Source organism: Saccopteryx leptura, chromosome 6, assembly GCF_036850995.1.
Source record: "Saccopteryx leptura isolate mSacLep1 chromosome 6, mSacLep1_pri_phased_curated, whole genome shotgun sequence".
Lineage (NCBI taxonomy): Eukaryota > Metazoa > Chordata > Mammalia > Chiroptera > Emballonuridae > Saccopteryx > Saccopteryx leptura.
In genome coordinates this window covers 186,211,504-186,223,845 of record NC_089508.1, presented here as the reverse complement: position 1 = coordinate 186,223,845, position 12,342 = coordinate 186,211,504, and the positions used below count along the sequence as shown (strand labels likewise).

At 57.8% G+C, this 12,342-nt stretch overlaps 1 protein-coding gene across 3 annotated transcripts in view; it reads left to right on the top strand.

The window, feature by feature from the left end:
• Positions 1-12,342, top strand: part of SLIT3 (slit guidance ligand 3) — a 616,611-nt gene that overhangs the window by 501,853 nt on the left and 102,416 nt on the right. For all 3 annotated transcript variants that reach the window (XR_010746197.1, XM_066342686.1, XM_066342687.1), the window contains exons 13-14: positions 9,511-9,654; positions 10,918-11,081. Coding sequence is in view for 2 of the 3 variants with exons in the window: in XM_066342686.1 (XP_066198783.1) it covers positions 9,511-9,654; positions 10,918-11,081 (308 nt within the window). In the remaining variant the exon portion in view is untranslated. The remainder of the gene's footprint in view (positions 1-9,510; positions 9,655-10,917; positions 11,082-12,342) is intronic.

The following is a 12,342-nucleotide window of genomic DNA, read 5'->3' as shown; positions in this document are numbered from 1 at the left end:
CGACCAGGCACCCAGCTGGTTTCCAGGCAGCGCGCGTCCATCAGAGCCTCAGCCAGGCTCGTCTCAGAGACGCTGGGATCAAGAGAAAGGAAATGCCGTGTCTCCCTCTCCGCCTCTCCCTCACCTGTGTCTCCGTGTCTTTCGCCCTGGGTGCGGGTCTCTGTCTGGGCAGACTCGCGTGCAGAGGTCCCAGCCCTGACCGGGCCTTCAAGGCTGTTTGTTAGAATGACACCCCCAGGGGTCTGCAGGGAGTGGGGTGTTTCCCAGATGGTGTTCTTTGCTTGTGGCAAAGAAGCTGTAAGTTATAACTGCTGCCATAAGGCTAGTTAACCGTAGCCATTAATCCCTTGAAAGAAGAGTAACAATAGCATTGGCCTAGAGGGGTATTGCATTCTATGGGGCTGGGGTGGCTAGCCTGCTACAATATCCTTTTGCAATCTGTGTGTTTGGTGTGAGGAGGAGCATGCCCTTGCCTGCATGAAGGAGAAACATAGCGTGTGTCCAAGGCCTTGCACAGTACCTGGCAGGTCGCAGACTGACCATCGATAACTGTGTGGGAGCTTGGAGCTAACAGCCGCTGGGAGTTAATAGACTTGCAGGATTTTGCATGGGCAGGGGAGGCAACTCCAGTTTCACGTCGTTATTTTAAGCAGATGGAATTAAAAAAAGGTGAAGCATTTCCTCCTCCCCTTCCCCCCAGTTCGAGACCAAGAGTTGACACGACTCAGGCGGGCTGTTCCCAGAAAGAACCAGCCAGTGTAACTGTCACTGGGCTTCGATGTGCGGTTGAGCAGTTGGAAAGCAGGTCCTGATTAGATCTAATTTAGCGTTCAGCCCTCTGTAGATTGCATTTCTCCTTGTTAGGCCTGCAGACCTTCTGATAAGAAGGCTCTGATTAGAATGCCCTGCTAGTCTGGGTCATTTCCTCTCCTTTGCCTCCTAGGCTTTTCGCCAGCCCTCCTCCGTGTTTCTTCTTCCTCCCTCTCCCTCTCACAAATGGCCGGTGCGTCCCAAAGCCACACAGTCTTCCCCACACGCCGTGATCCTGGGGAGTTCCTTTCTGACACCCCTCACGGTGCTGCCAGTCATAAAGGGGTACATTGTAGTTGGTGGCCCTGCCCGCCCTCCTTTTCCCCATTTCTCCAGACTTTTCGGCCGTCCCTACCAAACCTGCCCAGCCTGGACCGTGCACCACCCTCCGGAGGCATCTCCAGTAGAGCTGGTCTGTCCGCCTGCACTGAATCCCAAACAGCTCCAGTCCCCGCAGACTTTCACTGGATGAACACACATCCATTAGTTATTAGCAACAACCCTTATGACGGCTAGGGGATGCAAGGTAGTCCGTCAGTTTCAAACGGGATGCTGGGATTGAGTCCGTTTGAACAAGAAGTGTGCTTAGTTAGAGGCTCCCTCCTAAACCCCTGAGGCCCGGAAACGACTCAGAATCTGAGGTTAGGATAGGACACGCCTCCCGCACGTGCTCCCAACTCCAAAGACAGGAGCAGTTGGATGACCTGGGAAGTGACCATCCCTTCCTCACCAGAGACGGGGGGAGGGGGGGTGCTCCTGCTCCTCACCAGTCTGCCACCCCCCGGGCACCTGGGCTCCTGAGATTTCTGTGGAGTTGGTGATCCTGGGTGCGTGGCCGACCGGAGTGCCCCCAGATCTCTCACCTTGCAGCTCAGCGCTCCGTCCTCCCTCCAGCAAGAAAAGAGGTCACTCCCTCCTCGGATGGGCAGCTGCAAGCTGCACTGGTGCACCCCCTCCCCTCCCCTCTTCACCCCTCCCCTCCCCCGGGGAAAAGAGCGTTCACTTAGTGCTCATGGATTGCACGGCGTGCCAGGGAAAGCCACTCGGGTGAGGCAGGCAGCCGTTGGCGGTGGGAGCTCTCGTGTCAATGCTGGCCGCCATCAATGGTAAGCCTGCTCCAGGAGGCCTTAAACCGAACCAGACCGTCCTGAGGCTGGAAGAAGTTAAGACAACCCAGGCACCTGTTGTTTGATTTTCTTGGAAAGCAGACAAGACCATTTGAGGATCTTGGAGTTTGCCAAGCAACATGCCAATTACCGGGGTAGTGAGCAAAACGTCCCTCCCGGCAGCTCCCTTCCCCTCGCCAGCTGTCTCACGGGCGTTGCTGCTGCTGCTAATAACAGCGTTAATAACAGCGCCAGCCTTCATCCAATACCTACCCGGCTCCAGAACCCGGGGGAAGGAATTTCACACGCACCGTCTCGGCTCGTTTTCGCAGCAGTGCTGAGAGGGAGGTGTTGTTGATAGGCCTGCTTTACAGATGGGGAAACTGAGGCACTGAGGGTTAAGCAACTCGGCCATTGTCACTCAGTGTGTAAGTGACTGAACATTGGAACCCAGGCAGTCCAGAGACCTCTGCTTCAGACCCGGTCACGGGCAGATGTGCAGAACTACCTTTGTGCACCACGGAACAAGAACTTCTCACTGACTCAAGCCCGGGAACAGGGGCGGCCGAAGTGACTGTCGGTCAGCTCCTCCCGCGGTGCCTCGGTCTCCGTGGATCTCCCTCCGCCTCACTGCCAGCCCCCCAGACACCCGCCCTGACCCCCCTGAGCTGGCACCCGGGGAGCGGCGTGTCTGTAACACCCGGGCTGAGGAGAGATGAGCGTTCTCCGCAGCGGGGGAAGCAGACTCACTCTCTGACCCGTTCCCGAGGTAGCAGCCCTCCCCTGTCTTGTGCGCCCGGAGCCTCCTAAGGACAAGCCCTTGGGGAGACTTAAATTCTGGAGAATCATTCTGTTCTTGGTCATCGAGTGAATGGCAGACTCCTCTTAAAGGACTTATTAGTAACCAGGAAGCAAGCAGGTAGGCAGGTGGCCACCCTACTTGCTATTGGGAGGGGTGGAAAGGGCAAGCCAGTCACACTAGGGGAGGCTGCTTGACTTCCTGAGAGCGGGTGACACGCCCCCTGCCTGGCTCTCCCGACCCTGGCTCCCCGCTGCGGGCCCTAGGACCAGCTTGCACCTGGTTCTCAGATCTGAAGGAGATCCCGGTTTCCAGACAGGCCACCCGATGGCGTTGGTGCATTTGCCATTTCCCTTGCATCAGGCGTCACCATGACAACCCACAACCCCTGACCAGCAGTGCAGTCATTATCAGGAGAGACGTGAACAGTCACCTTGCCCGTAGTTGGGACCAGGAGGGTTCCTCCTGTGTCCTCTAATGAGCGTCTAGCGTGACGTGGCTCGGAACACCCACTCACAAGTGCAGAGCTGACTCCAGGCAGGGACAGGGCTCCTTGAAATCATGGCACCAAGTACCACCCGGATCCTCCCCACGTCCGTCTTCAGTAAGCTGCGGCAGGTCAAAATAAAACACACACACACCCGCATTTCGTCGGGGAAGGATGGGAACACGTCTGTTCTAAGCCCTAAGGCAAGAGCGTGGTCCTTATGACAATTAGTGGCTAAAGAAATTCAGGATGGCAGAGGGCTAATTCTAGAGAAATTTTCTTTTTAAAAGGGAAGACATATTAACAAGGGACTCCATACCCTGCAGCTTAACCAGGGGTCCAGAGGAGCTCCCCTAATTGGTGCCCTCACTAACAGTTTATGCCAGAGCGTAATGGTGCTAAATACTGCCAGGGATACACAGAGAATTTTTTTTTTTTAATAACAGTTTTAAAAAAATTATTCTCCTGCTGAAGGAGCCAGAGAAAGGATAATGGCCCGCTGTTGTTGGTACCGTCTTTCCTCCTGCGTGTTCCTCTGAGTGTTTGTAAAACAGAAAGGGACTCCCCGGCCTTGGTTTAGGAACAGGGGGCTCTAGGAAGCCCCCCACCCCCGGCAGGAGCCTGGGCCCTCCCTTCTCTCCCCAGGTCTTTCCTGGAAGACCTTCCCTTGGTCCCCAGGCAGGGGCTGCTACACTCTTTCTTGGCACCAGTTTTCCAAGAAGACTTCGTGCAGCAGACTTTGGCACTTCCAGCCACAAACACCGTATCATTAGGAGGAAGACCACGGTCTTCCGCGGCCCCACGGGTCCGCATGGAGACTGTACACACCACCCAGAAGGGTTGCTCTGGGCCACTGAATCGACGTGTGAACCTCTGGAGTTGCCAAGATGACTTTAATGCCATTTATCCTTAAGCCTGACCCCAGATGGTTGTGTTTTCCAGGCCTTGCAGCCAGAGCCCGTGAGCCCCAGGGGACTTCTCCCTGGAAAGATGTGGCCAGGAGCAGTAGCTAACAGTGGGGCTCACCCTGGCCGGTTGGCTCAGTGGTAGAGTGTCAGCCTGGCGTGCGGAAGTCCCGGGTTCGATTCCCGGCCAGGGCACATAGGAGAAGCGCCCATCTGCTTCTCCACCCCTCCCCCTCTCCTTCCTCTCTGTCTCTCTCTTCCCCTCCCGCAGCGGAGGCTCCATTGGAGCAAAGATGGCCCGGGCGCTGGGGATGGCTCCTTGGCCTCTGCCCCAGGCGCTAGAGTGGCTCTTGTCGTAACAGAGCATCGCCCCCTGGTGGGCAGAGCATTGCCCCTGGTAGGCATGCCAGGTGGATCCTGGTCGGGCGCATGCAGGAGTCTGTCTGACTGTCTCTCCCCATTTCCAGCTTCGGAAAAATACAAAAACAAACAAACAAAAAAAAAAAAAAACAATGGGGCTCAGGGGTCTTCTGCCCACTGGCCTCTGGGGAGGCGCGGCGTGCGGGGTCCTTTCCACTGCTCAGGGTGGGCCTCGCTTCCCTCCTGGGGTCCATCTCCCCATATTACCTGGACCCTGAATAAAGGCCGCGGCAGGCCTGCTCCGAGTGACAGCAGCCCCTGGGGCTTTCCTGGCCCGGCCCGGTCCAGCGCCCTAGCAGAAGTACTTGAGTCACAAGAGCTCTCCTTGGCCCAGAGGAGACGCGGGGGATTCCACGCCCCACCCCACCCCCACCCCATCGAGCTCCAGCGCTGTGATTCCCAGCGGCTTCTGTTTCCTGCCTGGCTTCTCCTGAAGGCAGCCGCTCCTGGAAAGGATTATCTCCCGGCAGCCAGTGGGCTGAGTGCTAATACCTCCTGACAGGGAGCATATGTGGGAGCCTAAAGCCATCCAGGAAGGGGGTGGCGGAGCGCCGCGGAGAGCTCACGCTCGGAAGTAAATTTAGAAGGTGACGTCCGCGTGTCCCCGCTCTCCGGTGTGCCTGTCGCCCGCCTTCCTCTCTTCCGGCGGGAGCGTGGCTCTGTGGGTCTTTCGTGGGTTTGGCTTTCTTGTGGAGTCATCGCTGAGTATCCTGGGAGCGGCTGCAGAGGGAGCTCCACCCCGCCTGCCCGTGAGCGCTGGGTGATTCCCACGGTCCCTGAGCGAGAGCAGGCCGAGCGTCAGGGTAGCGTCATGGCGGACGCTAAGGCTTTGGACTCAGGTAGCAGGGATCCAACTCTCCACCCACCATTTACTAATTGTGCCACTTTGGGCAAAGGAGCTTATGTTTTCTGAGTCCAGGAGGTTGAAGATAACACTCACGTCATAGGGGCCGTGGTGACATTCAGTGAGTTAATATGTATAAAGTGCTCGGTGAGTGCCTGGCCACACAGAGAGCTTATTACCTGTTAGGTCACGTGACCCCCGCTGGTCTCCATGTCCGATCGTCTCACCCCTCTCCCTTTTTGTTTATATGATCTTTGAGGTTCCTTCGGGTGGCGGGTCTGGGAGCAGGTGTCCCCAGAACATGGTCAGATCTGCCTCTGGGGAGGTATTTATAAACACGATACGCCCCCAACCCTCTGACTCACTGGATCCAACAGGAAGTAGATCAAGCTGAGATCCAATCGGGGCATCCAAGTTCCGAGCTTGTGCACCAGGCAGCCTCTTGAATGCGGCCAACTGGAGCCCCCCATTCTTCTACGAGGGGTGCTGTCATCTCTGCCCCGGGAGACAGAACTCGGGGCAAGGGGAGCACAGAGAGGAGCATACCAGCTCCCATGTAGCCAACGGTCCCTAAGGGTTGCAGCCCTGCTCTGTGCAGGTGCGGACCACCCAGTGAAGAAGCTGCCGCTCGGTGCCAATGCCAGCTTGCTGCCAAGCCCTTCCTAAGAGCGGGCAGGGCTCCTGCTGCGGCCTTGACACATCCCAGGAGGCCAGCAGGGTCTTCTAGACGCAGCCAGACCTCCGTCCACCTGAAGCATGGCCAGGTGCACCCCAACGCTAGAAAAAGGAGCCGCTCCCCAGAGAGAGGAACACCTTCCATCGGACAAGGAAAAGAGGGCGTGGATTTCCCGTTGTGGATAAGAGATGAGTTTTGAGGTCAAGCAGGCTGGAGCTGCACTGACTGCCGGGTGACCGTGGCCATGCCCATCGCCGCTCTGACCCTCAGTGTCCTCGTCGGCAACTTGAGGGCAGTCACAGTGCTGCTGCGAGGGTGCGCGGACGAGGGCTGGGCCGGGCCATGCGCAGCCGTGGTCTCTGGAGACGCCGCCCCGTCACCATCATCATTTCACACCTGCTTGGGGGGGGGGGGGTGAACCAGGGCAGGTGGAGAAAGGAGAGAGTCGATCTCTGCAGGGAGAAGGGAGAAGGCCTGTGCTCGGGACTCCTTGTAGAACTGCCGCGCCCCCGTTCAAATAGTTGTTTCAAAGACTCTCCATCTGCTCCACGATGGGCTGTTTTCTTTAACTTCCCCTCCGACTCGTCCCCATTCCAGAGAGCTCAGACATCCGTTCACGGAAGCCAGACTGAGTGGCACAGCCGCCAGCCTTCCTCCCAAAGGAGCGAGGCCAGGGGACAGGCTGCTCGAGGCTGCGGGTGCCGGGGACCCGGGGGGCCGTCCGCGACATCTGAATCTGGATAAGCAGCTCAGTGTGATCTCGGCCTGCGCCTCCGTGCCGTGCCCGGGGGGAGCCAAGCGTCCCGGGAGAGCCGACAGGACCGGAGCCCGTGCCCTCCACGTTTCCTTGAGCTCCTGCTCCATGCGGGCGGACCCTCTGCCGTCTCTGCCCGGTGGGCCTGCCAGCCAGCCCGGGTGTGTGCTGTCCGCACCTTACGTCTTTGCGGTAACGTCCCATGCCGAGAGCGCTGGAAGCCAACGGGAACCGGAAAGCATCTGGCTCAGGAACAGAAGGCCCCGCAGTTCGGAGGGGCGACGAGGGGTGCCAGAGTGGGAGACCAGTTTGGATACTACCCTTTCAAAGCAGATGTCCTCTCTCCCGGTGGCCATCCTCCTTGACCAGTGTCCTGCGCTACCCAGAACCAAGTCCGGCGACAGGGCTTATGAATCTGCACGAGGGTCTCAAATCTAAATGCCTGCCTACTCAGGCAAGGCAGATAGAGTAGTGAAGGGCGGACAATAGGGAGTGGTGAGGACTGTGGCAAACACAGAGTATATGTTCTCTCTCAAGGGGGCAGCCACTCTATAGCTGCCTCCAGTGGACCTAGTGTTTCTAGAGCTTCTGAAATGCTTTTCAAGAGAAAATACAAATCTGGTGTGTGTGTGTGTGTGTGTGTGTGTGTGTGTGTGTGTGTGTGTAAGAGAAAGAGAGAAATTTTCCAATTTTTAAAACCCTGGAAGGACTAAATGGACATATTTACATGTGGGATGTTGCAATATACTGTGGAAAGATTCTATCCTCAGGCCATCAGATTGGCACCTCTGAATAGCCTTTTTACTAAATGATTCAATATCTCCTAGCCTAGACGATGCCCTCAGAAGGCCCTGAATATCCAGGTTTGGAACAAGTCATTCGCCACATGCTTTAAAAAACAAAGTAGGGGTGCAGGGTCATTCATTTCTAACTCTTGGGTGCTTGGCCCTGTTGGCCCTCTGTCTCTCTTCCTTATCTCTGCTCCATAGCATCTTTCTTGGAATTCCCCATATCGAATGACCGTGACTGAAACGTGATCTACCAAGCACAGGCAGTGCGACAAAGGGGATAGATACGTGGGTGTGGTCGGCAGGGCGTTGGCACAGCAGACACTGAACCCTCCAGAGACCTGAAGGGTCCTAACTGCTTCCAGCGTGCCCCCTGAAAATGTGCACGAGCTCAGACAAACCCACCAAACTCTCAGCCTCAGTCTCCTCACCCATAGCTCGTGAGGCCGGCTCCACCCACCTGCCCGGGTGACTGTGAGAATGACAGGCTGTCAGAAAGGCACTTTGGAAAGCCCGCGACGCGTTCCGGCAACGTGAGCCTTTTCCCCACTGCGAGGCAGGAGGACATCTGGGCGAACCCTCGGGACCCTGCCCATGATTAGCCAGATTAAACAGGCAGTTCTTCTTCCACTTGTCACCGCCACAGCTGCCTGCCTGCACGCGGGCCTGCAGCAGGGACAGGTGGCACAGATGAGTCAGCTGCCACAGGCAGCCCCAGCGCTACTGACTGAAGTCCCCCCTGGGCCCGGGCATCAGGAGCCTCTGGAGACAAGACAGTCTGTTATGACCCTCACGGGAAGCTCTGAGCCAGCCTTCAAAATAGGAATTTTAAAAATTCAACATTTAGCTGGTTAGTTTAGCTGCTCCCGACCCCACTTCCACTGGAGAGGGAGTAAGAAATTATTTTCAGCTAGTTCCGAGAGCACCACCAGTCAGTCGAGGTCCACATCATGTGGGTCCCCTTAGGGCTGGAGTCCCCAGTCTGGAAACCTCTCCTGTAACCCTCTGAGCATCACCTGTGCTGGACCAGAGCTTCACCCGAAAGGCACACCCCCGCGGTGCTGTGCGAGAGAGAACACGTGCGTGCGTGCACGCAAGCCCACCAGGGGCGTAGTTTTTCTGGGAGGATGCCCTATAACAGGGGTCCCCAAACTACGGCCCACGGGCCACATGCGGCCCCCTGAGGCCATTTATCCAGCCCCCACCGCACTTCTGGAAGGGGCACCTCTTTCATTGGTGGTCAGTGAGAGGAGCATAGTTCCCATTGAAATATTGGTCAGTTTGTTGATTTAAATTTACTTGTTCTTTATTTTAAATATTGTATTTGTTCCCGTTTTGTTTTTTTACTTTAAAATAAGATATGTGCAGTGTGCATAGGAATTTGTTCATAGTTTTTTTTATAGTCCGGCCCTCCAATGGTCTGAGGGACAGTGAACTGGCCCCCTGTGTAAAAAGTTTGGGGACTCCTGCCCTATAACATTCATCAGATGGCCGGTGCAATAAGGGATCCGAAAGAACTCTAAGGACTTCTCTGAATCACAGTTGTCTGTAGTCAGTCAACTAAAGCTTGAAAAAAAAGTTGTGCCGAACGATTTCCTTTGTTTGTACCGGGTCCCCGGAACCTCTGCGTTCTGAAGCAGACAGTGAATCACCCGGGCGCCACTTCCGGTCCTCCTGCCGGGCATGGGCTTGAGGGAGGGCTCCGGGTGATGGCAGGGCGTGGCACAGCGTCCAGGGTGCCCGGGCGTGCTAGTGCCCGGCACACTCTACGTTTCCGTGGCCACAGGAACGCGTGCCCCTCTGTCTCCGTGCTCAGCAGCCGGAGCCCGAGGCCGAGAGGAGAGAGCCGGGCGCCCTGGAGCCCGCGGCCCGCGGTGCAGCCCGGGACAAGTGAGTCACCGCCCTCTCTCTGTGCTTGCAGCCTCCTCAATGCCAACAAGATCAACTGCTTGCGGGTGAACACCTTCCAGGACCTGCAGAACCTCAACCTGCTCTCCCTCTACGACAACAAGCTGCAGACCATCAGCAAGGGGCTCTTTGCCCCTCTGCAGGCGATCCAGACGCTGTGAGTATGCTGCCTCGATGTCAGTGCGTGCCCGGGCAGCAGGAGACCCCCAAACACCTAGCCACGGAGGACACCCCGAATGAGGGCAAAGTGAGCGCGTCCAGCAGGACTTCTGGGGCCTGCGGTGGGGGGGCACTGTTAGCACTGGGCCCAGCTTCCCTGTCCTGGGCGCTCACGCCAGGCCCGGCCCCACGCTCGGTACCTTCCCTGTGTGCAAACCTTTAAGCCTCATAACAGCCCTAAGAGGTTGTGATGCTCCCCAGTTCTGTGTGAGGAAACCAAGGCACAGAGAGGTTAGGTAACTTGCTCAAGGTTGCACAGCTAGTAAGAATCAGGATTTGAGTCCAGGCAGAGTTGCCGCTCAGCTGCTCTCTTAATCAGTGCAGCCACTGTATCCCGAACAGGCCCCAGCTCTGCGGAGAACCCACCACCCCCGCCACCCTCTGGGACGGGCACCCTGGGAGTATTTCAGCCCCCTCCTTAGGGAGCATTTCTGCACTCCCAAGCACGGCAGATGTTTATCAATAGCTCCGTTAGGGTAGCTGACCCCTGAGTTCAGATCCCAGGCCACATTTCTGATGGCTGCAGTCCTGGGCGGAGACCCTAGCCCCAGCCAGTGGCCTGACCTCAAGCCTGGGGTCTTCTGAGACCCTGAGACTCAGAGTCTCCTGGCACTTGCTGGCTCCATCGCAAGAGACAGGAACCAATAAAGAGTAAGAACAGCTGCTACCTATCGACCCCCAACCGCATGCCAAGCGTCGTAGGCAGCTGTGCAGAGTGTTCCTACGGAGCCGAGCACAGTGAGGCCCACGGCGCTGCCCTCACGACGCACAGGATCATCACACCAGCGCCACTTCTGTATACAGAACACCCACCCTGTGCCCGTCGCCCTGCCAGCTGCTTTATGCGCCGAGTGTGACTGAGCTCGGAGAAATGAAATGCAGTCTTCTCTACCCATAAGCCCGAGGCTGCCTCTTGCTCCTCCCGCCAGAGCTGGCCTGGGCGAGAGTCACGGGGACCCGCGGTGGGTCCTGCCCCGAGTGGAGCGAGGCTGGGCCCCCAGCCTGCGGCCAGCTGCCCCTGTGACTGCCCTTTACAGGCAGCGGGCGTCGGGCCCCTCTCTGGTCCTGTCTGAGAACAGCCCCCACGTCCTCAGAGGCCTCCTGGGGTGATGAAGGAGGAATCCAGGCACCGGGCGGGCCGGGGTGGAGCGGGCACCGGGCACCGCGGGTCACTCCTGATCAACGCCCCTCCCTCCCGCAGCCACTTAGCCCAGAACCCGTTTGTGTGTGACTGTCACTTGAAGTGGCTGGCCGACTACCTCCAGGATAACCCCATCGAGACCAGCGGGGCCCGCTGCAGCAGCCCCCGGCGGCTGGCCAACAAGCGCATCAGCCAGGTCAAGAGCAAGAAGTTCCGCTGCTCAGGTAATCAGGTTACGGGGCTGGGCCCCGCCTCCCGACGCAGAGCAGAGCACAGCGGCCCCGGGGAGGCCTCTAATCCAATCTGGAGGGCAAGCGAGCGCTGTAATGGCTCCTGGGGGGCGTCTTTGCAAATTAAATTGGGGAAATTCAGTTAGTCCTGCAGAAAACCAATTACCTTATGGATTTAAAGTGAAACACATACACACACACAGTGAAGTCACGGGGCGGGGGGAGGGGGCGCGTGGCTCCAGGGGAGACAGAACCCAGACAGCAGCAGCCCTCCAGGGCTAGGCAGGAGCAGGAGGCTGGGGCAGGCTTTTTATGCATTTTTCTTGATAGTTTGTGAAGCAGGCTGTGTTCCCCAAGTGGCAGGCAGAGAAATGTTCCTCAGGCCAGGCTGCAGGGGGCATGTAACCTTGGGGGCCCCCTATCCCCTCGAAGACCAGCGTGGTACAGCCTTTCTGCCACGGGGCATTTGCAGGCTCCACGGACACCCACCCCGACCCCAGACGGGCACATTCAGATGAGCAGGACAGCGGGGCCTTACTCTCCAGTTCCCAAGCCCACTCCGCCACCTCGCTCGCCAGCGCCCCCAGGAGACAGCAGGGCTGAGTGGCAGGGGCCTTCTCAGCTCTTCTTGGGAAAGGAAGTCTCTCTCCTTGACCCAACAGCTCAGTGAACAGGCAGATTTAAAATGACTGTCATTTGTGTCATTTGCTCCTGGGGAAAAAAAAAAAAAACCACCAGGCTGCACGGTGCTCCCGACGGTGAGAGATTGATGGCGGGAGCTGAGACAGCCGCAGCCGAGCCCCACAGGCTGTGTGTCAGCCAGAGCCTCTCCTCCCCCCTCGCCCAGCCCCAGAGCGCCTCAGGGAAGTGCCCTTTCCCGGGGACGGGGCCAGTGTGGGCACTGGTCGCGGGCGGAGGACCGGTGGGCGGGCTTCTGCCAGTCCTCTGAGTCAGACTCTTTAGTCCACGTCTCCAGAATGATACACTCGAGCTATATTTTCTTTAACAGAAGCACCTGGAGAGGTAGGTGCTTGCCCATGACACGGGAAGTGCGGGGTAGTATGAGACCTTGCCCCCAATTTGTCCCCCCCCCCCCCGGAATAGCTAGCAAGAAGCAGCCTCCTGCTTCTGCCTAGCCCTGGAGGGCTGCTGCCGCCTGGGTTCTGTCTCCCCTGGAGCCACGCGCCCCTTGCCCCCGCCCCGTGACTTCCCTGTGTGTGTGTGTGTGTGTGTGTGTGTGTGTGTGTGTAAGAGC